The 24,465-nt window shown below is 45.9% G+C and overlaps 1 protein-coding gene across 1 annotated transcript in view; it reads left to right on the top strand.

The window, feature by feature from the left end:
• The first annotated feature begins 209 nt into the window (after positions 1-209).
• The window catches only part of p2rx1 (purinergic receptor P2X, ligand-gated ion channel, 1), a 188,618-nt gene continuing 164,362 nt past the window's right edge, over positions 210-24,465 (top strand). Inside the window, exon 1 of the mRNA XM_068010065.1 lies at positions 210-454. Within this exon, the coding sequence (XP_067866166.1) occupies positions 312-454 (143 nt within the window). The 5' untranslated portion in view covers positions 210-311. The remainder of the gene's footprint in view (positions 455-24,465) is intronic.

Raw genomic sequence — 24,465 nt, 5'->3', positions numbered from 1 at the left:
TAGCTGGTCCTTGCTTGCTCTGGAGCAGAAATGTCACTGCAGTTAACAAAGAGTTAAAAAAAAATTGTTTGCTTCTGATCGTTTTTTTTTTGCATACATGTGGTAGGTTCCAGATGCTCTCAGACCATAAGTGGAAATGCTCGATGTTACTATAGAAAGAGCTTTGTTAACAGGCTCCTCCCACCAGGGTTAAGTAAGTTATCAGTGGTGAAATAAAGATCAGTTTGCAGATGCCCCAGTGAAGCTTCCAGCACTGCACTTACTAGTGAAGATTAGAGTCTTTACGTTGTGTAGAATCAGCCTCTCCAGAAATGAAGACAATTGACAATCTGGCCACAAATGTTTCCGACTTCTTTTTTGAGTATGAAACCCCTCGGATGGTAACCATAAGGAACAAAAGAATTGGAATAATTTTCCGATCAATCCAGCTGGCAGTACTTGTCTACATTATTGGGTAAGAGAATGTTTGTTTACCTCTTTACTCAGTGCACTAAGTGAGGCAGAAGTATTTATCACCTGGACAGGTTGCTTTGGGATCATGAGGTGCAAATAAAGTTCATGCTCTGGCTCTCGGCCAGGACATTAGGGGAAGGAGAGAGTCAACACTGAGACTGCCCTAGTCTGATCTGCAACTGTCACTATAGTCTCCAATGTTGAAATTACACCGTGTACTGATTAATATTGAAGGATGAATGTTAAATTCCTTTGTCTGTTATTCTCGCAGTGTAAATTTAATCACTGCATATCGACCAACTTTCCTGGTAGATTGCTCCAGACGTCAATCACCCTTTATGTGAAGACATTCTTTCTGCCATCTGCTCTGAGTTTATTTCTCTCTAGTTTCTCTATATAAGGGCTAGTTTTGCAACAGTTCCTCTGCTGGTCAGGCATCTTGAGAACCAGTTGTCGCAATGCCTCGAAATTCCAGGGGCAGGAAATTGAGGGGCAGTGAGTCCGTGATTGACTGATATCACACATTAGGTTGCGTGTTAATATGGCATGTTCAATAAATTTGACACTATGCGTCTTGGCCTACTAGCCAGTTCAACGTTCTTCAGCGCGTGCCTTGTCTAAGCCCTCAGCGAGCTGTCTGCTTCGCTGTCTTCTCCATGGGCTGTGGAGATTGAGGGGTGGAAATTCATCTTGGGCAATGGCGCAGAGCGCGAGGTATCGGATTAGCTGCCCCTGTTACACAGTGCCTGAAATTCCATTGTATTGTAGTCAATGGAATTATAATGGGCTGCTGATCCAATATTGCCTATTTCAAACCACCACCCAAGATGAAAATCCAGCCCCGAGTCTTTTAACCTATCCCTGTAGGTGATGACCTCTTACACTTGAAATTGTATAGATTTCACCTGCCACTTCAAATCGAAACCCTGCACACAGTCACACTTATGGTCTGGCTGGTATATTCTTGTTTCAGCATAGCCTCAATCAATTAATGTGACTGTTGTGGTTTTACATGTATGATCAACTCACCTCATTGTCTACATGTTGACAGAGACAAGTCCATATTTCTTCCAGGTGCTTTTGTAAGCTGCTCTGTGCTGATTTTGTGTTCATGGCACACATTATTTCATCCAACACTTTGTGTTTATCAGTATTAAATTACATCTTACATCTGTCAGCCCATTTGTATAAATGATACAAATAAGTAGCAAAATCCTCAGATTTGACTACACTTCCCCTTCAGTGTCAACCGTGAAGTTGCAATCCTGAAGGTTGGTTTCACAGTCATATGAGAAACAACAGTGCGAACACGAACCCCTGCGGAAATTCACTCACTCCTCCCCCCACCCCCCCGCCCCAATTCAGCAAAACAGCTGTCATGAGTAATAGCACTAGAAACTGCTGGAAATACTCAGCAGGTCAGGCAGCATCTGTGGAGAGAAGAAACAAAGTTTATGTTTCACGTATAAGCCCTTTGCCAGAACAGCTATGTCTCCTCCTGTCCTTTTTGTCAGCTTCATAGCCAGTCCAATTCTCCAGTTACCAACTAGTTAGGAGTTTCTCATGCAGAAGCTTATCAAAGGCCTTTTGAGAGTGTGAGTCCAAAGGAATGCAGGATGTGGAGAACTCCAGCATTAAAATTCAAGATAATCAGATGCGGAATAAGTTGACTGGGCAAGTGGGGACAGGGAAACTGAACTTTAAAGCTCAGATAACCTGGGAATTTTGTTAAAACAGGGTATTTCCACTTCTTGATCACACCTGCAACCTGGTGGTCCCAGTCCAGGAGTGTTGAAACTGGAGCTCTCTAACAGGTGCAGGCTGTGCCTCCACACACTCTGTGGCAGATAGGTCCTGGAGAAAACAGGATGTGAAGCCATTTGCAGCTGGCACATGTATTTTTATTTTGTTCTTGGAATTTGGACACCAGTTACACCAAATGCACGAAAGAGTCAACCACATGAGCCAGCCAGGGTAAGAGGCAGTAAGTTCCCATCACTGAAGATAATTACTGAACCAGCTGGGTTTTTACAGAGAGAAACAGAGTTAACATTTCAGGTCTGCGACCCTTCATCAGAACTGGCAGAAGTTAGAAACGTAACAGTCTTTGAGCGAGTGAAAGGGAGGGGCGGGGGGAGGTGGTCGAAGAAGAACAAGAAGGAAGGACTGTGATGGGACGGGGAGGTGGGGGTGGTGGGTGAGAGGAGAGGTTAAATAACGGATGTCATGGAACAGAATGCAAATGGAGTGCTAAATAGATGTAGTGAAAGAGAAAGCATGAGTCCAGAGAGAGCGCTAATGGCAGAATAATGAACAACTACGTCCAAAAGCAAAAACATGAAAAACAAGTTTAAGACTAGCACATGGTTAAAAAATAAATAATTAAAAAAGAAAGAAATATATAGAAAATATAAAAAAAATAAACAAAAAATAATGAGACCCATGCTCTGAAATTGTTGAACTCAATATTGAGTCCAGAAGGCTGTAGAGTGCCTAATTGGAAGATGAGGTGCTGTTCCTCGAGCTTGTGTTGATGTTCACTGGCAGAGTGGTGAATTAAAATGGCAAGCAACCGGAAGCTTGGGATCAAGCTGGCAGACAGAGTGGAGATGTTCTGCAAAGCAGTCGCCCAATCTACGTTTGGTCTCCCCACTGTAGGGGAGACTGTAGTGTGAGCGTTTTGTTCAACAAACACCACACTGTGTTGTTTTTCAATATATATATTCTTTTTATAATTATTTATTTTTTAACAATGTGCTAGTCTTAAACTTGTTTTTTATGTTTTTGCTTTCAGACAGAGCTATTCATTATTCTGCCATTAGCACTCTCTCTGGACTCGTGTTTTGTCTTTTGCTGGAAGTATTTAGCACTCCATTTACATTCTGTTCCATGACATCTCTGTCATGTAATCTCTCTCCCCTCTGTCCTATCACAGTCCTTCCTTCTTGTTCTTCTTCCCCCCTCCCACATGCTCAAAGACTGTCCCATTTCTAACTTTTGCCAGTTCTGATGAAGGGGTCACAGACCTAAAATGTTAACTCTGCTTCCTTGCTACACAGATGCTGCCAGACCTGCTGAGTATTTCCAGCACTTTCTGTTCTCATTTCAGAATTCCAGCATCCACAGTATTTTGCTCTTATTTTAGGGTTTTTGCAGTGATTGTCAAGCTCACAAATCAAGAGATTTCACAACTTGTCAATGGTGGGATTTGAACTCATACGCTCAGAGTTGTTAGTCCAGTACCGGAAGCACGAGGCTACCGAACCCTGGTCAGAGTCAGCTTGTTAAGTAGATGGTGCTACCTCTGTGTGTATCACAGTGAGCATCTCTTTCTGGGGCTTTCACCATTAAAGATCTGATATATTATGAACCAGTCATCAGCAGCAACTTCTATTGAATTAGCCTTTGAGGGCAAAATAGAACTGGAGTATTTTGTAACGTAATATCATTTTTGTCTTTTCTATTTGGCATTTTTGGAGTTACTATAGGTTCTCTGAAAAATAATTCCGTTTGGGGGGTTATACCTTTCATCAAGCCTGTTAATTTATTCTGAGTGTCAGACCGGCTGCGGAAGACTGCAACAAGACTACAAGATGATGAGGAAATTGGACGTTAAAATAAAACAAAGCATAAAAAAGAGGTTTATGATAAATGGTGGGCACAGAACACAGTTGAAAACCAGGCAGAATGCAGGGAATGCAGGGGGAAATTGAAAGAAGATATAAGAAGAGCAAAGAGTGAGTGAGAAAAGATTAGTGAGCAACCTAACAATGAACTCCAAAAAGTAAAAGGATAGGCAAAGGAATGATGGGGACAATTAGGGACGAGAAAGGAAATCTCCTTATGGTGTTGGTGGGCGAGACTGAGGTAATGAATTGGGAATTTACATCTGGCTTCACAAATGAGGAGAAATTACTTGTCTCAAAGGGTCGTGAGTCTGTTGAATTCACTACCCCAGAGTGCGGTGGATGCCGGGACATTGAGTAAATTTAAGGCGGAGGTAGACAGATTTTTAACTAGTAATGGGTTGAAGGGTTATGGAGAACAGGCAGGAAAGTGGAGTTGAGGCCGAGATGAGATCAGCCATGATGGTATTGAACGACGGAGCAGGCTCGAGGGGCTGATTTGCCTACTCCTGCTCCTAGTTCTTTTGTTCTTATGTTCATATGAAAAGGATGAAATTAATGTCGCAGTACAGGAGAGGGAGTAGAAATATTGGACAAGATAGATAGAAAGGACATGCTAAATAGGCTGGTATCATCTAAAGCTAACAAGTCACCCAATCAAGATGGGATGCATCCTTGGTTGCTGAGGGAAGCTAGTGGGGAAATAGCAGAAGCTCTGACCACAATCTTTCAATAGTCCTTGGATATGGGAGTGGTGTCAGAGGAATGGAGGATTGCAAATGTTGCACCTCTGTTATAAAGAAGGGAAGAGGGATAATAACCTGGTAACTACAGGTGTCAGTCTAACGTCAGTGTTGGGAAGACTACTAAAAGCTATTGTCAAGGACAAAATTAATTCTCACTTGGAGAAGAATGGACAGCCAACATGGATTTTGGCAAGTAAACTCAAGGAAAACCCAAAGATTTTTTTTAAATTCATAAAGAGCAAGAGGATAACTTAAGAAAGAGTAGCGTGAAAGTGGAAGATGTTGGTATGCTTCTTAATGAATACTTTGTGTCTGTTTTCTCTAAAGAGAGGATGATACAGATATTGCAATCAGGGAGGAGGAGTGTGAAATATTCGATGAAAATAACATCGTGAGACAGAAGGTATTAAGGGGTTTGACATCTTTGAAAGTGGATAAATCCCGAGGCTGGAAGAAATGAAGTAACAGGGAGGATTAATGAGAGTACAGCAGTAGATGTGTATATGGAATTTCAAAGGCATTTGATAAAGCACCACATAAAAGACTTATTTGGAAGATAAAAGCACATGGTGTTAAAGGGACTGTGGCAGTTTGGGTTTGTAACTGGATGAGGGATAGGATGCAGAGAGTAGTGATGAACAGGTGCTTTTCTGACTGGAGAGAGGTATGCAGTGGAGACCCTGGAGTCAGTATTAGAATTATTACTTTTATTATTATATATATATGACCTGGACTTGGGTCTAGGGAGTACAATTTTGAAGTTTGTGGTTGATAAAAAAACATGGCAATGTGGTAAATAGTGAGCAGGATAGTAGCAGTCCAGGAGGACATGAACAGATTGGTGAATTAGGCCGACAAATGGCAGATGCAATTTAATATGGATAATTGTGTCCTTTGGACAAAACAACATGAAGAGGCAGTAGAGTCTAAATAATACTATTTTGGAAGGGGTGCAAGAGCAGAGGAACCAAAAGTGCACATTCATTCATGGGATGTGGGTGTCACTGGCTGCGCCAGCATAAATTGCCCATCCCTAATTACCCTTGAGAAGGTGGTGGTGAGCTGCCTTCTTGAACCGCTGCAGTCCATTTGGGGTAGGTACACCCACAGTGCTGTTAGGAAGGGAATTCCAGGATTTTGACCCAGCGACAGTGAAGGAATGGCGATATAGTTCCAAGTCAGGATGGTGTGTGGCTTGGAGGGGAACTTGCAGGTGGTGGTGTTCCCATGCATCTGCTGCCTTTGTCCTTCAAGTTGGTAGAGGTCGCGGGTTTGGCAGGTGTTGTCTAAGGAGCATTGGTACACACTGCTGCCACTGTGCATTGGTGGTGGAGGGAGTGAATGTTTGTAGATGGGGTGCCAGTCAAGCAGGCTGCTTTGTCCTGGACGGTGTCGAGCTTCTTGAGTGTTGTTGGAGCTGCACCCATCCAGGCAAGTGGAGAGTATTCCATGACTTGTGCCTTGTAGATGGTGAACAGGCTTTGGGGAGTCAGGAGGTGAGTTACTGACTGCAGGATTCCTAGCCTCTGACCTGCTCTTGTAGCCAGGGTATTTATATGGCTACTCCAATTCAGATTAGGGTTGATTCTTATAACAGGTGCTCCGCCTCGAGAGGCTCCAAGCTGGGAGTGGGACCTTGCAAAATGAAACATAAAGTACTGTCAGTACATTTGTGTGATTGCAACTTTGTTTACCAGGTCACGCAAGTGAGCAATGAAGAAATGTCTTTGTCTATCCAGGTGTTAGAAACAAATATCTTCAGTAGTAGGAAGGAAGCAAGCCTGCTGATACAAAAAGCCATGTGTTTCCATGGCAGCAGGCAATCTATGCTTCCAATGCTGATTGTTGAAGATACTTTATTGACTTCCTGTTTTCACTATTCCTGAGGAGTTTGGTAAGTTCAAATTTAGCCTCTTATTGTTGTTAATACCATGGTAACTAGCTTTCCAGCCAACATCCCCAACAGTTGACAAGAGTTATTTAGCTCACGCTGAAGAACAAGCGTATGTCCTTTACATTTCTGCGATTTTGACCTCTAGTAACCACTAGAAAAACACAGAGACCAATCCCGTAGCTCCTTGCTGTAGGATAGGAGCCCTGTGTGAATATTAATAACTAAAACAGATATTTAACATACACTGTTGAAAGGGTCTCTGCAATGATGAGTTCTTACCTCTGCCCGCCTGGGGAGACGTAGACTATTGCCCAACAGTAAATCTATATGATGCCACTGTTGTACCTAGATTCTGCTGTAAGCAGAGACAACTGTGGCGGCTGGATTTTAAAAGCTTGCCACCAGGACTGCATGTCGCGCAGCCACCACGGTATTAAACAGCGTGGATGCCAATGACGTGGAGCGAGTGGGCGGTCTGGCCCCGGCAACAGTGTCAGGCACCAATTTGCAGGCTCTGCATCATTTTTAAAGGGCTCCGAACTCTTCCATTTAATTCTAATTTTTAAAGAGATAGTGCATTAAAATTGATTCAAAAAATTAAATAAATGTGTCTAGCTCCTCTCCCACAAGCCCAATAACCATAAAATTAATTCTTTGCCCTCTCCCCCCCCAAAATAATTAGCTTGTGCACCTGACCATTCCCCCCCACCAAAGTTTATAAACTTTCCCCCTTTGCACCATCCCCTACATTAATCGGATGAGTTTCACCCCGCTCCCTGCGCTCCCTCATCACTGAAATACCCGCTCCCCCCTCCCCATCAGTGTTACACCTTGGATCTCTAGACGGAGATCCGAAGGTGCGGGGGAGGTGCCGCCATGAGGCCTCGCCACCGCTGGCAATATCAGGCCGAGCATTCCTGCCATCGAGGCCCAGGATTTTGAAGATTCCTGTCAAGGATAGCCTCTGTCTCTTCCAGTCTTAATTCAACTCACACTCAGATAAGAATGAGGAAAGAACTGTTTTTGTCTACCTTCTCATACAGTCAATACATTTCTCATTTTATAGAACACAAAACGAAAGCTCCAATGTGAACATAGAAATGGGCACAAAGACATGCATATAGTTTCTTGGTCTTTTTATAACTAACAATAAATATGAATTTTACTTTAATAAAGCTTTTGAAATTTGCTCTAGCTTTTCTTAAAGTAACTTCGACAAAAAAAAAACTGAATGGGAATTGCTTGAAGCTGAAGAGAAAGATTCTATCAGTATAAGTTAGCTGAATAATGCTGATGCAGCCTAAGAAATTAGGAGTGCTGGGTGTTAATTGTATATAAATTGGGTGTTTAATTGCATTTAGATGGTGGGTATTTATTGGGGAGTCAGATGCGCTCATATATATTGGAACAGGCTGAAACTGTGATGGTTGGATTGGAGGTGCACAATATGTAATGTGTCTCTGTCAATAAAAGCTTGTGAGTGTATAAAGACAAGGTTCCAGTTCTATTCTTCACCACCTGGATGTCTGAGTTCTAATACACTGCACATGCTGAAGCCATACAATCCAAATTCAGCTCACAGAGTCACAGCTCCGTACACAAATATTAACCCTGAGCCAAGTCCTTTCAGGAGTTAAACATACCTAAGCATGCAGGTGTGTGTTTTATGTGTGTGTGGCATGTGTGAGTGGGAGTAGGTGTTGTGTGAACATGTGCTGTGTATGTTTTGTGTGTGTGAGCGAATGTGTGATTGTGAGTGTGTGGGTGTGAATGTATGAGTGTATATGTGTTCTTTGTGTATATGTTCTGTATATTGTGAGTGTGTGTGTGTGTGAATGTGTGTGTGAGGGTATGTGTGAGTACGTGCTGTTTGTGTGTGAGTGAGCATGTGAGTGAGTATTTGTTGTATGAGCGTGTGAGTGTGTATGATGTGTGTAAGTATGTGCTTGAGCGTGAATGGGCTGAATTTAGGCCCCGGCAGTTAACCCCGAAGTGGGCGCCATCGCCAGTTGTCACATGTGCGGCTGGCCCATTTGAATGCAGGAGGCTCGGGGCCAGTCTCAATGGAAGACAGGGTCGGTCGTGAAACACCGATGGCGTTGTCAGTGGAGATGAACGCAGGAGCTGACGCTATATTTAAAGCACTGCCAGACCTGCTGAAACTGCTGCTTCAATGACTGACTTTGATGCTGCTGTACTGCTGACCCTCCTACCCGGAGTCCCTGTGCTGCTGACCAAGGCCTCAAAAGGCCAGGAGCTCTCCAGAAGCCAAGAGGGAACATGTCGGGCAGAAGACACCAAATGGTCCCAGAGTTCAGCGATGCCTCGCAGGAGATTCTCATCCAGGTTGCAAGTAAAATGCAGAAGGGTCTCGTTCCAGGGGATGGCAAGAAGAGGTCCTCCCACCTGACCAAGCGAGCCTGGATGGAGATCACAGCAGAGGTCAGCAGCTGTGGGGTCACCCAAAGACTGGGTCCAGTGCAGGAAGAGAGTCAATGAGCAACTTTGATCTACCAAGGTGAGTGCTGCATACCTCTCTCTTCCCTTACATATCCTTTCTCTTCCTGATATATATTAACATAGTGACTCCTGACAACACAGAGCATATGCAGCGCCATTGCTGACATCACCAGTGTGTGAGAACATTTGCCAGCTTGCCAGTATGAATGTGCACATGTGCTCACATGACATCACCATGCAATGATGTCCTCACCCCTCAACAGCTGTGATTGCTGCTTCCATTGCCCTGAACAGTACCCCACTCCCTACTGCCATATCTGCTTCAATTGCCACTTCCTCCCCCCAGTCACTCACTCACTCCCCCCCCACCCCCTGGCCGCTTCCCCCCCTCAGCCGCTCATTCCAGGCCTTGCAACTTCCCTGCTTCCCCTGGAGGGGGGGAAAACAGCAAGTCTGGGAGCGCGTGGCTGAGGGAAGTCAGCAGTGAGCAGACGGGTGCAGGAAGCAGTGGAGAAGAGAAGTGCGATAACAGGAGTGAGTGGGATACTGTTGGGGTGGGATGGAGGTGGCGATTGCAACCATTGAGGGGATTTGGGTTTAATTTGTTGTTTGTGATAAATTGAGCAACGCCATCTTTATTACTGGCAGAGGCCTGAACGTCGCAGACACTGATGTTTCAGTGGAATAGGCTGCATTTGTGCATGTCCCAGTACTGCACCACCTAGTGGCTGCGTTGTCAGCAAACGCGGCCTTATATTAATCACCTAGACCTTGGTGTACAGGGCACAATTTCACAATTTGTGGACGATATGAAACTTGGAAGCATTGTGAACTGTGAGGAGGATGGTGTAGAACTTCAAAAGGACATAGACAAGTCGGTGGAATGGGCAGACAAATGGCAGATGAATTTCAATATGGAGAAATGTAAAGTGATTCATTTTGTTTGGAAGAACATGGAGAGATAATATAACATAAAGGGTACAACTCTAAACGGTGTGCAGGAGCAGAGGGACCTGGGTGTAAATGTGCATAAGTCATTGAAGGTGGCAGGACAGGTTGAGAGAGCAGTTAATAAAGCATACAGTGCTTTATTAATAGGGGCACAGGGTACAAGAGCAAGGAAGTTATGCTGAACTTGTATAAGACACTAGCACAGCCTCAGCTGGAGTATTGTGTCCAGTTCTGGGCGCTAGGCTGTAGGAAGATGTGAAGGCATTAGAGAGAGCGCAGAAAATATTCACGAGAGTGATTCCAGTGATGAGGAGTTTCAGTTATGAAGGTAGATTGGAGAAGTTAGGACTGTTTTCCTTGGAGAAGAGAAGGGTGAGAGGTGATTTGATAGAGGTATTCAAAATCATGAGGTGCCTGGACAGAGTAGATAGAGAGAAACTGTTCCTACTCATGAAAGGGTCGAGAACGAGAAGGCACAGATTTAATGTGGTTGGTAAGAGAAGCAAAAGTGACATGAGGAAAAACCTTTTCATGCAGTGAGTGGTGAGCATCTGGAATGCACTGCCTGAGAGTGTGGTGGAGGCTGGTTCAATCAAGGCATTCAAAAGGGAATTAGATTGTTATCTGAAAAGGAAGAATTTGCAGGATTACGGGGAGAAGGAGGAAGAATGGCTCTAAGTGAATTGCTCTGCCCTCCTTCTGTGCTGTAACAATTCTGTCATTCTGTCATTCTCTCCTCTTTGGGGCTTGCATGTGGCTATGCAGAAGGCAGCACAACATGGGAGGGAGTCACCACAAAGGCACTGACAAGAGGGTTAGGCATCACCACCTCCTGGCAGATGCTTGGCTGCATCTCGGCAACAGGCTACTTTCTTTCACAGCTGACCCCAATGATGTCCCCTCAGAGAGGATGTGGGGAGGAGCTGTGTAGGAGACCCCATCCGGGGATGAGAAGCTGCCACTAGCAGAACTGCTCTCTTGCTCTTCCTGTGAAGTCTTACTATGTCCCTCTTTCCACTTGTCGGTCAAAGAGGTCCATAACGCCAGGGAGACCTCACGGTCTGGCGGAGGAATAGTCAATATCCAACCTCTTTTCATGATTGAGGGGAAGGCACTGGAGCTAGCGGGGGCCCAACGCTGTCCCAAAATAGTGGATGGTGAGATTGGAGACACTGCACAAGAGAGTGAGGATTGTCTTCATTCAACCTCCACCACACTTCTGGAGATCCACATCATGCATTGTTAGTATGACGAGATCTAGACAGCCTAACCAACAGATGTTTGTGTTCTCTCATGCAGGTCATTGTCCACAGGAGGGTCCAGCAGAAGGGGGACAGCCATCATCCTCTGAGGAGAAGCAGTCAGAGGAGGGACCGTCACGTGACTCTTCTGCACCTTCCACCTGTGCAGATACGTTTACCTCGGTATGCCTCTGTTCAGCCTTAGAATCAGTGTTACTAGCTGGTGAGAGCAGCTGGCGGAGGCTGAGAAAGGTAATGCCTCTGACAGTCAGAGGACTGTGGGTTGCCAGGCCTATGTTGAGCCCCGGCTGATGACGAACCTTTGGTGTCGACAGCACAGGGCATGCTGAAGTTGCAGGGAGAAGTAAGGCAACAGTAAGGCGACCCTCATGGAGAGCCAGATCCTATAGATGTGCACAGACCTGCACACCATCGCCTTGGCCATGAGCTCAATGCAGGAGTCTTCTCCAGCTCCTTGTCCTTCTCTGGTGAGCAGGGAGGTTCAAGTGAGCCTTGAAGGGGAGGAGGAGAGGCTGACCTCCACAGCTGGGGCCTTCCCTCAAGGGGCGGCAAGAGTGGACAGTGGCTGCTCAGCCCGTCTGCCAGTGAGCCTAGCTCCTGCAGCCACGATGCCTGAGGAGAGTCCCGCACCAGTGCAGGAAACACTCAGCCAGCCAGTACCCTCCAGGCCTTAGGCAGCCAGAGGATAACCACCAAAATCATCACAGGCCAAGGGGCAGCCTGATCAGCAGATGCCTTCAGTCCAGCTGCTAGCACAGGGATCACACCTCATAGAAGCACTCAGAAAAGTATTTTGAAATACACCTCGAGACACAAGAGTGTTTGACATTTGCCATTGGTGATGCTTAATAAAGTTCAATCGATATTACAGTTTACATTCACTGTTGAAAAATGCTTATTCGAGCATGCCTTAATTGTGAGGCCTCCGGTGCAAGAGGTTCAACATTCAGTGCTGCCTGTTCATTAGCCTCCTGCATATCCACCTCATCGGTTGAGGAGTGGGTAAATCATGTCCTCATCATGCAAGGCCTCCCCGCTCTGCAGCTCTGGATTGTGCACGATACGCAAGATCCTCGCTGGGGCATACTGCAGGGCTCCACCAGATTGATCCAGGCAGTGGAATCTCATCTTCGCAGCCCAATGACCTGCTTGATGGTCGCTCAGGTAGAGCCATGTCAGGTGTTGTACCTCTCCTGCGCTGCAGTGCGAGGGTTCTTCACAGGCGTCAGTAGCAATATCTTCAGTGGATAGCCCTTGTCCCTGAGAATCCATCCCTGAAGGCAAATGGTCAGGGGGGTGGTGGTGGGGGGTGGTGGTGTGGGGGGTGCTCAAAAGCTCGGGGAAGTGGGCACACACCTGCAGGAAATGCTTGTCGCAGACTAGGTGAATATTGATGGAATAGAAGCCCTTCCTGTTGATGAAGGCAGCTGATTGGTCCATTGGAGTCTTGATGGCCACATGCATACAGTCTATCACATCTTGCACTGAGGGAATCCATTGATGGTCTCGAATACAATGACCCTCTCGGCTTGACTGTCTGGGTAGATCCGGTACTGCACATTGTCGCTGGCCCTCTTGAATAGGGTATTGGTCACTTTCTTTATGCAGCAGTGGGCTGCTGCCTGGGAGACACCACACATGTGCCTGGCACATCCTGGAAAGATCCAGACATGTAAAAGTTGAGTGCCACTGTGATCTTCAGGGCCATTGGGATAGGGTGACTATCGAATCCCGTAGGTCACAACTCATCCTGCAGCATGGCGCATAAGTTGGTGATGGTCTCCCTGGAGAGCCGCAATCTTTGTTGACAGCGCGCTTGGACATTTGGAGGTAGCTGATTCGAGTCCGGTACACTCTCTGGCGCAGGCATGGTCAGCACTGTTGATCTTGTCATGGAGCTTCATAGGCAAGCGCGGCTGCCTCCTGGCCCTCCCTGTGTCAGAGACGCTGCATCATGCCAAGCGTTTCACAAAGACAGGGTGTACGAGGCCCATGCTAGCTGATCAGTAGGCCTCCAGAGCACTGTCTTTGCAGAGACAAAGTTGTCTTGGCAGCCCAGCACCCATTACTATGGTCACTCAGTAGTATGGCCACTCGGTACTGCCACCCGAGACCATGCCCACCATGTGCAGAGTGCAAAGCTGTGTAGACTGACATTGGCCTCCTTCCCCCCTCTTCCCCTATCCAGTGGTTATCATGGCTGCCTTCCCATCGCGGCACTGAGGCCTCGTCTTGGTGCCGCCACCTTTCAACTGCCGGGAATCCAAAGGCACACGAAGCCCACCCTCCATTCACTTAATTCCAAACCCCCCATTGAATTGTGATCAATTGCATACTAATGTATTACAACAACCTGTTCACCAATTTAAATGGCAGTCCCATCACATCGTGGTGTCGACGCTGCCCTGCAGCTTTCCTGCAGCTGATTAAATCCAGAACCGATGTTAAGACGTCAGACTTCCAAGTGGGAGCGTCTGGTGCTATTCTCCTGCCTCCTACACTTCCACTCTCATACCAGCAGCCTCACTAAATTCCACCGAGAGCGTGAGTGTAAATGTATGAGTGTATGTGTGTGTTTTGTGTGTGAATGCGATTGTGTATGAGTGTGTGTTGTGGATGTGTGTGTGCTTTGTATGTGAGTGCGACTGTGAGTATGAGTGTGTGTGTGAGCGTTTGTGTGAGTGTCAGAGTGTGTGTGTGTGTGTGTGTGTCTGTGAGCATCTGTTGTTTATGTGTGTGTGTGTTTTGAGTGTGTGTGTGTGTGCTTTGTATGACTGTTGTGTTGCATGAGTGTATGTTGTGTGAAGTGTGGGAGTGTGTGTGAGTGTGAGTAAATGTGCATGAGTGCACGTGTATGTGTTGCATGAGTGTGTTTGTGAGCAGGTGTGAGTGAGCATGTGTGCATGAGTGTATGTGTTATGTGAGTCTGTGTTGTGTGAATGTGTCTGAATGTGTGACTGTTTGTGTTGCATGTGTCTCTGTATGTATAGAGTCATAGAGTTTTACAGCACAGAAACAGGCCCTTCGGCCCAACGCGCCTGCGCCGACCATCAAACTATTCCCATTTCCCCGCACTTGGCCCGTAGCCATGTATGCTATGGCATTTCAAGTGCTCATCTAAATACTTCTTGAATGTCGTGAGGGTTCCTGCCTCTACCACCTCTTCAGGCAGTGTGTTCCAGATTCCAACCACCCTCTGGGTGAAAACATTCTTCCTCAACTCCCCTCTAAACCTCCTGCCCATTACCGTAAATCTATGCCCCCTAGTTATTGACGTCTCCGCTAAGGGAAGAAGTTTCTTCCTATTTAACCTATCAATGCCCCTCATAATTTTGCATACCTCAATCAGGTACCCCCTCAGCCTTCTCCGCTCCAAGGAAAAATGTGTGTTGCTGTTATATGATACTCCTTCCCACATTTTGTACAGACTGTGAATTCACAGTTGGTGTTATGCCCTCTCATAGTAGGCACTCTGGCTTTCTCTATGCTGTACTGACATACATATTTCCCGTCAACCTAAGGAACACAGGGACATGGAACTAAAATGCATACCGGATTCTAGTGCATTGTTTGTTCTGTGTATTCTGGTATTTTCTCAAAATTACAACAATGACTACATTTCAATAGTATTCGATTGGCTGTAAAGCACTTTGGACACCCTGAGATTGTTAACGGTGCGATATAAATGCAAGTCTTTCTTTCTGCCACAGATGAACTGTTGAATGTCTGGTTAGTCTAGCTAGGAGAGATTACTGAGTCATCGGTAGGTTTTACCAATAACTAGTTTATTACAAATTAGAGAACTATATACAGCTTTATACAAGTATATCTGACTCCACTGAAGCCATGCTGCTTCTCCTTCAAGTCTCTGACTCTCGTGTGATCTCTTACATCATCATAGTGGGAGGTATTACTCACACTGTCCCAAACATTAACCTTTTCAAACCCTCATAATGCATGAACTTGCTTGCTCTTCACTTTATATTTTTCAAGTGAAGTCTCACAAATATTTTTCAATCAACATCTGCGGTCCAGACATCTGTTATATCTAACCTTAGAAATTTCTTTCTTTTGGGCCTCCTTATCTCGAGAGACAATGGATACGCGCCTGGAGGTGGTCAGTGGTTTGTAAGGAGTGACCTCTCCATGGCGCATGCCTGGGCAAATTTATGGAGGTTGAGAGTTGCCCAGTCGTCAAAACCCCCCTCTCGGCCTTTCTGGTGGGGTCCAAAGGAGTGCAGGACACGACGTTTGGCACCAGTATGGCTGCAGGAACTGCCGGAAACATGCCAAAGGTGACACATGACCGCCTACGGGGTTCCGCTCCGGATTTTCTGTTAGGGTTTACTCCCTTAGCCTTGGTCTCTCCCGAGACGCCCACAAGGCAGTGGGGTTGTTGAGGCCCCTACACAGGTGTAGGATGGTGCCGGTGGGAGGAGGGGATGCAAGGGGGAGGGGTAGAGGGAGGGGGTGGGGGGGGGGTGCAGGGGAAGGGGGAGCGGGGTGAAGATGGTGCGGGGGGGAACCTTAGAAATAATTTACTATAAAGAACAATTCTTGATCTAATTATAAATCTGTTAGCAGGAGCCTTATACACAAAGAACAGAGAAAAGTCAAGCCCAATCTTCGCTTTTGTGTATATTTCTGAATGAAAAGATACCACAAGTGCCTATTCATTCTTTACTTAGTGAATGCTGCCACAGTATGCTGTGGCTCATGTGAAAAAGGCGCAATTGTCCACTCAGTAAAGGAGAGCACAGTCCTACAAATTGTGATACTGATGCATTATTGACCCAGTATGCTGTAGAATAAAGAAATGACTTGGTTAAGAATTAGTTACAGCTATAAAAGCAGCTGATTCCCTGCAATGCCATTCCCCGTCCATAACGTGTACACTGTTGGAGCTGGCATACTTGCCTGGCACATTGCTCAGCTATAAGATGCAGTATCATGGCAATGCAGGCAATTGGCACAGAGGAAGTATACTGTTCGAAAAGCTATCATACTGGCTGGGTATGGCTGAGGAATAAACGCCAGTTCCTTTGTAAGTCTCAGGTAGATGTTACCTGAACAGAGGTGAGACAGAGGATACCCAACGTGTCTCGTCTTGGGATTCTTGACCAAGATAGACCTGCATGGTACATACATACAGACTTTAATCAAGTCAGCGAGTTTATCAAGTTCAACAAAGATTTACAAAGTTAATACTTAACAACAGCAATAAGTATACAGCTGCAACTCAGCTCTGACGGTTCCTGCTTCTGAGTCCATTGGGGTAGAGGCTTCTCTCCTTCTTCTCTTGTTGTGTTCTGTTGACTGTGGTCTACCTTCTTCTTCTAAGTGTGCCGACGATGTTCTGTTGACCCCCTCTCTCAGTGTGCCAACCATGTCCCAAACTCTGCACTTTTTATCCCTCTTAGGGGGTCTCTGTCTTGCCATAATAGGCCATGATCTAATTCAGGAAACAGGATTAGTTTAAGACTACATCATTGTTTGTCTCTAGTGTCATTGATAGCTTAGCACATAGACCATCACAAATTATGTCTGTTTTCACCCTTTCCAGATACCTAAAGTTCCCCTTTTTCCTGGGACAGCTCTATTCTGCAGCTTTGCGGTTTTAATGACTAGAATCTTAGACCTTTTTCTATCCTTGTTCTTACACAGGGGCAGAAAAACATGTTTTCCAGTCTCTACAAATGTTAATTCAGCTTTAATCAGCTACACATTGACCTATTTCAGTCAAGCCTGCCCATCATTACAGTTCTTGCACAAAGAGTATTATTAAGTTATCCACAAAAGTAAGCCATGAAAATACTCTAAACCTTACACCTTTAACATTCGCCTTGATTGTGATGTCTGGCATGGGGCATGTGCACTTTGACTGATTAGTGGCACACATAATCATGGTTGGCACAGAGTGCGATGGATTAGGCGGGAGTGAGCTGGCATTTTACCTGGTGTGTATATTAGAGCATTTCCACCAAATCAACAATAACATAATTGGTGTGCTTTTGAATCCCAGGACAGAATTCTTTTATTTATTCCTGGGGATAGGGTGTTGCTGGCAAGGGCAGCATTTATTAACCATCCCTTATTTCCCTTGAGAAAGTGACAGGGAAAGGCCAACGACAACCTTCCTGCCCAGAGGCCAATTGAGGCCCTTAAGTGGCCTATTAATGGCCAATTAAGAGCCTCTTCCCACCTGGCTGGGATCTTACTCACGGCGGGGGTCCTCTGGCGTGTGGGTAGGATGCCTTGTAAAATGAGGTGCCTTCCCCGTGGGCTTGGGATGTGTCCCTCCTCTGTGGGCAATGTTTGGCCCACGGAGGACCTCCACTGGAACAACTGTACCCCCCGGGATCCCCTCCCCCTAAACCGAACAACCACTCCCCCCACCCCCCTGGTCGGGGTTTTCTGGACTGGCCCTGGTGACCCCATCTCACCTCCCTCAGGTCCGGGGTTCCAACGCTGGGCCTGGGTGCGAGGCTTCTGCAGTACCGGCAGTGACCCACCACTTCCGGTGGCTCTGGCGATACTGCTGAGCTGCCGGCCATCTGATTGGCTCGCAGCTCTTGGAGGCGAGAACCCCATTCCCATAAAGTCTTTAAAGGGACAGGGATCCCGCCTCCTAAAACTTTGACCCCAAAAGACCAGAGGATCTCTCCGGGGGGCTATAAAAATGCATAGGCGGGGTTCCCCCCGGCATTTTGGCTCCGGGACCCCTTCCTCCCGCACAAAATCCAGTCCATAGACTGGGCTGCATAAACCAAAACACTGCTGGCACTACTGAGGAAGTGATTGCTTAGTAATCAACAACAGAAATAATACAACACATTCAGAAATATAAATGGTCCTAGACAAATAGATTTCACAAATTCTCAAATCATCACAGATAACAAAACAGGTTAACAAAACCTGTTAACAAAACAAAATTAAAAAATGCTAACAAAGCACTGAGGTTCATTTCAAGAGCAATTGCATTGAAAAGCAGAGAAGTTATGTTAAACATATATAGAACCTTGGTTAGACCACACTCGCAGTATTGTGCACAGTTTTGGTCTTCATATTATGAAAAGAATGTAGAGGCATTGAAGAAGGTGCAAAAAGAAAGGGTTTACCAGAATGATACCAGAACTGAGAGATTATAAACTATCAGGAAAGACTGAGCAGGCATTTATATAGAAAAGAGAAGGCTGAGTTGTGATCCAATAGAGGTCTTTAAAATTCTGAAGGGGTTTGTTTGGGTAGACATAGAAAAAATGTTTGTACTTGCTGGGCAGTCCAAAACTAGGGGCCATAAATTTAAAACAGTCAATAAATCTAATAAAGAACTCTGTATAGTCTTCAGTCAGTAATTGGATATAATCCAGTTATATATATATTACAAATATACATACCACAGCAGTGTACATTCCAAAACAACATTGTCAGTGTATAATACAAAAATATAATGGCTCAGAAATTCAAAAATGCAATGCCCATTCTTCCTGCACTAAACATCCTCCTAAACCCCCAAGGCAGGAAGAAAGTAGGGTCCTGTGCTTCTTGGAGGACCTTTACCCATTTTGGTCTGCCCCAGCCCTTGAACTTGCTCAGCAACTCACGGTGCTAACAGGCAGGAAGGACCCCTCACCAGTGCTATTTGAAGGCATAATGTTGAACTTACATGTTAGTTGCTGCCTTTTCATTTCTGGCTTCTGGTTAATTACTCAACATTTCTTGGTGTGTTTTTATCACTCTCGAAAGTTCAGTTTTCCTGCACAGGAATAGATTTTGCTGGTGTTGCACTGTTATCATCTGCCTCAGGAATGGTTTGGCTGCAGCGAGGGATGGTCTGGTGTGCTGTCTTTGGAGCTGGAGAATGAGGGGGAGCAGCAGGAAGACAGCAGAGAGCAGGAACATCTGTCACAAGAGGGGGAAAGAGGAGGGCACTGTACAGGAGGCCACATTCACAGCAGGTATTCATGTTGCACTTCTCCTGTATGAACTTCACTGAGGAGTAATGTATGAGGCACAGTAGCTTCACCATGGAAACTGACACCAAGCTATGTCAGCTGCCTCAGCCACAACTTGAGCCTAGCACCAGGGCATGGACAGCTTTGCCTGTGGCTATCAAGCTCACTGTGGCCCTGAACTTGTATGTCATGGGGTCCTTCCAGGCCGCAGCAAGAGACACCAGCAACATGTCCCAATGTGCAGTCCAACGAAGTGTCAGTGAGGTCAGCAAGGCTCTCGACAACATAATAAAGTTTAAGATAATGATTGAGAGAGACCAATGCAATAGATCGGAGAAAAGCTAGTTGTGATGGGATGAGAACAGAATTAAGGAATTTAAACGGGAAAAAAAATTGACAGACGTGGAACAGCAGTGGGAAATATTTAAAAGGTGATTGACCGATTTTAACATTCTGTTAGGGGCAGCACAGTGGTGCAGTGGATAGCACCGTAGCCTCACAGCTCCAGCAACCTGGGTTCGATTCTGGGTACTGCCTGTGTGGAGTTTGCAAGTTCTCTCTGTGACTGCGTGGGTTTCCTCCGGGTGCTCCGGTTTCCTCCCACAGCCAAAGACTTGCAGGCTGATAGGTAAATTGGCCATTGTAAATTGCCCCTAGTGTAGGAAGGTGGTAGGAGAATTGAGGGAAGGTGGGGATATGGTAGGAAATGTGGGGTTAGTGTAGGATTAGTATAAAAATGGGTGGCTGATGGTCAGCACAGACTTGGTGGGCCAAAGGGTCTGTTTCACTGCTGTATCTCTCTAAAGAACAAGAACATTCAAGTCAATAATAAAACACCATGAAATAATGAGGAGGTAAAAGTAAATAGCATGTATGAAATGCATAGACAATAAAGAGGAGAATGGCCAAAGAAGTTAGGAAACAAGATAAAAATAAATAGAAAGGCAAAGAGTAGCTATAAAGATAAATTATCAAAGAATGTAGAAAGTAACAGTGAAGTATTTTACAGACAAATAAACAGCAAAAGGAAAATTAAGGTAGGTATAGGAACACTAAAGGATGCCCAAGATAAAATTGCAGAAATATTAAACAATGACTTTGCTTCAGTATTGACCGTGGAGACTAACAAGGTGAACATAACATTAGAAGGTCATAAAAGATATCAAGACATTTACGATTGAAAGGAGGGAGATTATTAATAAACTAGACAAACTTAGAAGGATAAAATAAAAGCAAAATACTGCGGATGCTGGAAATCTGAAATAGAAACAAGAAATGCTGGAAATATGGGGTAGGCGGTGGCGTAGTGGTATTATCACAGGACTAGTAACCCAGAGACCCAGGGTATTTCTTTGGGGACATGGTTTCGAATCCCACCACAGCAGAAGGTGGAATTTGAATTCAATTAATAAAAATCTGGAATTAAAAGCTAGTCGAATGATGGCCATGAAACCATTGTCGATTGTTGTAAAAACCCATCTGGTTCACTATTGTCCTTTAGGGAAGGAAATCTGCTGTCTTTACCTGGTCTGGCCTACATGTGACTCCAGATCCACAGCAATGTGGTTAACTCTTACGTGCCCTCTGAAATGGCCAAGCAAGCCACTCAGTTGTATCTAACCGCGACAAAGTCAATAAAAAGGAATGAAACCAGACGGACCACCCGGCATCGACCGAGGCACCGGAAACGACAACGGCATACCCAGCCCTGTCGACCCTGCAAAGTCCTCTGGGAGCTTGTGCCAAAGTTGGGAGAGCTGTCCCACAGATTAGTCAAGCAACTGCCTGACCTGGTCATACTCACGGAATCATACCTTACAGACAATGTCCCAGACACTGCCATCACCATCCCCGGGTATGTCCTGTCCCACTGGCAAGACAGACCCAGCAGAGGTGGTGGCACAGTGGTATACAGTAGGGAGGAAGTTGCCCTGGGAGTCCTCAACATCGACTCCGGACCCCATGAAGTCTCATGGCATCAGGTCAAACATGGGCAAGGTAACCTCCTACTGATTACCACCTACCGCCCTCCCTCAGCTGATGACTCAGTACTCCACCATGTTGAACACTACTTGGAGGAAGCACTGAGGGTGGCAAGGGCACAAAATGTACTCTGGGTGGGGGACTTCAATGTCCATCACCAAGACTGGCTCGGTAGCACCACTACTGACCGAGCTGGCCGAGTCCGAAAGGACATAGCTGCTAGACTGGGTCTGCAGCAGTTGGTGAGGGAACCAACACGAGGGAAAACATACTTGACCTCGTCCTCACCAATCTGCCTGCTGCAGATGCTTCTGTCCATGACTGTATTGGGAGGAGTGACCACCGCACAGTCCTTGTGGAGATGAAGTCCCGCCTTCACATTGAGGATACCGTCCATCATGTTGTGTGGCACTATCACCGTTCTAAATGGGATATATTTCGAACAGATCTAGCAATGCAAAACTGGGCACTCAACCACAATCTGTAACTTCATGGCCCGGCATATCCCCCACTCTACCATTACCATCAAGCCAGGAGACCAACCCTGGTTCAATGAAGAGTGCAAGAGGGCATGCCAGGAGCAGCACCAGGCATACCTCAAAATGAGGTGTCAACCTGGTGAAGCTACAACACAGGACTATCTGCATGCCAAGCTGCATAAGCAGCATGCGATAGACAGAGCTAAGCGATCCCATAACCAATGGATCAGATCGAAGCTCTGCAGTCCTGCCACATCCAGCCATGAATGGTGGTAGACAATTAAACAACTAACTGGAGGAGGTGGCTTCACAATTATCCCCCTCCCCAATGATGGGGGAGCCCAGCATATCAGTGCAAAACATAAGGCTGAAGCATTTGCAACAATCTTCAGCCAGAAGTGCCGAGTTGATGATCCATCTCGGCCTCCTCCTGAAGTCCCCAGCATCACAGATGCCAGACTTCAGCCAATTCGATTCACTCCGCGTGATATCAAGAAACGACTGAAGGCACTGGATACTGCAAAGGCTATGGGTCCTGACAATATTCCGGCAATAGTACTGAAGACCTGTTCTCCAGAACTTGCCGCACCCTGAGCCAAGCTGTTCCAGTACAGCTACAACACTGGCATCTACCCTGCAATGTGGAAAATTGCCCAGGTATGTCCTGTACACAAAAAGCAGGACAAGTCCAACCCAGCCAATTACCGCCCCATCAGCCTACTCTCAATCATCAGTAAAGTGATGGAAGGTGTCATCAACAGTGTCATCAAGTGGCACTTGCTTAGCAATAACCTGCTTAGTGACACTCAGTTTGGGTTCCGCCAGGGCCACTCAGCTCCTGACCTCATTACAGCCTTCGTTCAAACATGGACAAAAGAGCTGAACTCAAGAGGTGAGGTGAGAGTGACTGTCCTTGACATCAAGGCAGCATTTGACCGAGTATGGCATCAAGGAGCCCGAGCAAAACTGAGGTCAATGGGAATCAGGGGGAAAACGCTCCGCTGGCTGGAGTTATACCTAGTGGTTGTTGGAAGTCAATCATCTGGGCTCCAGAACATCACTGCAGGAGTTCCTCAGGGTAGTGTCCTAGGCCCAACCATCTTCAGCTGCTTCATTAATGACCTTCCTTCAATCATAAAGTCAGAAGTGGGGATGTTCGCTGATGATTGCACAATGTTCAGCACCATTCGTGACTCCTCAGATACTGAAGCAGTCTGTGTAGAAATGCAGTAAGACCTGGACAATATCCAGGCTTGGGCTGATAAATGCCAAGTAACATTCGCGCCACACAAGTGCCAGGCAATGACCATCTTCAACAAGAGAGAATCTAACCATCTTCCATTGACATTCAACAGCATTACCATCGCTGAATCCCCCACTATCAACATCCTAGGGTCTACCATTGACCAGAAATTGAACTGAAGTAGCCATATAAATACCGTGGCTACAAGAGCAGGTCAGAGGCTCGGAATTCTGAGGCGAGTAACTCACTTCCTGACTCCCCAAAGCCTGTCCACCATCTACAAGGCATAAGTCAGGAGTGTGATGGAATACTCTCCACTTGCCTGGATGGGTGCAGTTCCAACAACACTCAAGAAGCTCGACACCATCCAGGACAAAGCAGCCCGCTTGATTGGCACCCCATCTACAAACATTCACTCCCTCCACCACCGACGCACAGTGGCAGCAGTGTGTGCCATCTACAAGATGCACTGCAGCATTGCACCAAGTCTCCTTAGACAGCACCTTCCAAACCCGCGACCTCTACCAACTAGAAGGACAAGGGCAGCAAATACATGGGAACACCGCCACCTGCAAGTTCACCTCCAAGTCACACACCATCCTGACTTGGAACTATATCGCCGTTCCTTCACTGTCGCTGGGTCAAAATCCTGGAAATCCCTTCCTAACAGCACTGTGGGTATACCTACCCCAAATGGACTGCAGTGGTTCAAGAAGGCAGCTCACCACCACCTTCTCAAGGGCAATTAGGGATGGGCAATAAATGCTGGCCTGGCCAGCGACACCCACATCCCATGAATGAATAAAAAAAAAACTCAGCAGGTCTGGCAGCATGTGTGAAGAGAGAAGCAGAGTTAACGTTTCAGGTAAGTGACCCTTCTTCAGAACTAGAAGGATAAAACCCAGTGTCCAGATGGATTGCATCTGCACATTGTCGAAGAAGTTAGGGAAGAGAGCAGAAACACTATAATAGTTATAAATATATATTCAATAGAAAAGGGAATAATACCTGAAGACTGGCCGACAGCTAATGTTATTCCTGCATTTAAAAAGGGAGATAGGCAAATCCAGGAAACTATAGCCCAGTTAGCTTAATATCAGTAAGGAAAGAAAATGGAATATTTACTCAAAGGTGTAACAGAAAAGCATTTAGAGACCAAAAATATACTAAAAAGTAGTCAGCAGCAATTTCAAAAGGGAAGGTCATGTTTAACCAACCTTATTGAATTCTTTGAAGAAGTGATAGATAGGCTGGTGGAACTGGTGGACAATTGGCAGATAAAATTTAATGCAAAAAAGTGTGAAGTGAAACATTTTGGAAGGAAGAATGAGGAAAGGCAATAGAAAATAAGGTTACAATTTAAAAGGGCTGCTGGAACAAAGGGACCTGAGGGTATATGAGCACAAATCATTG

Source organism: Heterodontus francisci, chromosome 30, assembly GCF_036365525.1.
Source record: "Heterodontus francisci isolate sHetFra1 chromosome 30, sHetFra1.hap1, whole genome shotgun sequence".
NCBI lineage: Eukaryota > Metazoa > Chordata > Chondrichthyes > Heterodontiformes > Heterodontidae > Heterodontus > Heterodontus francisci.
This window is presented reverse-complemented; position numbering and strand designations above follow the sequence as displayed.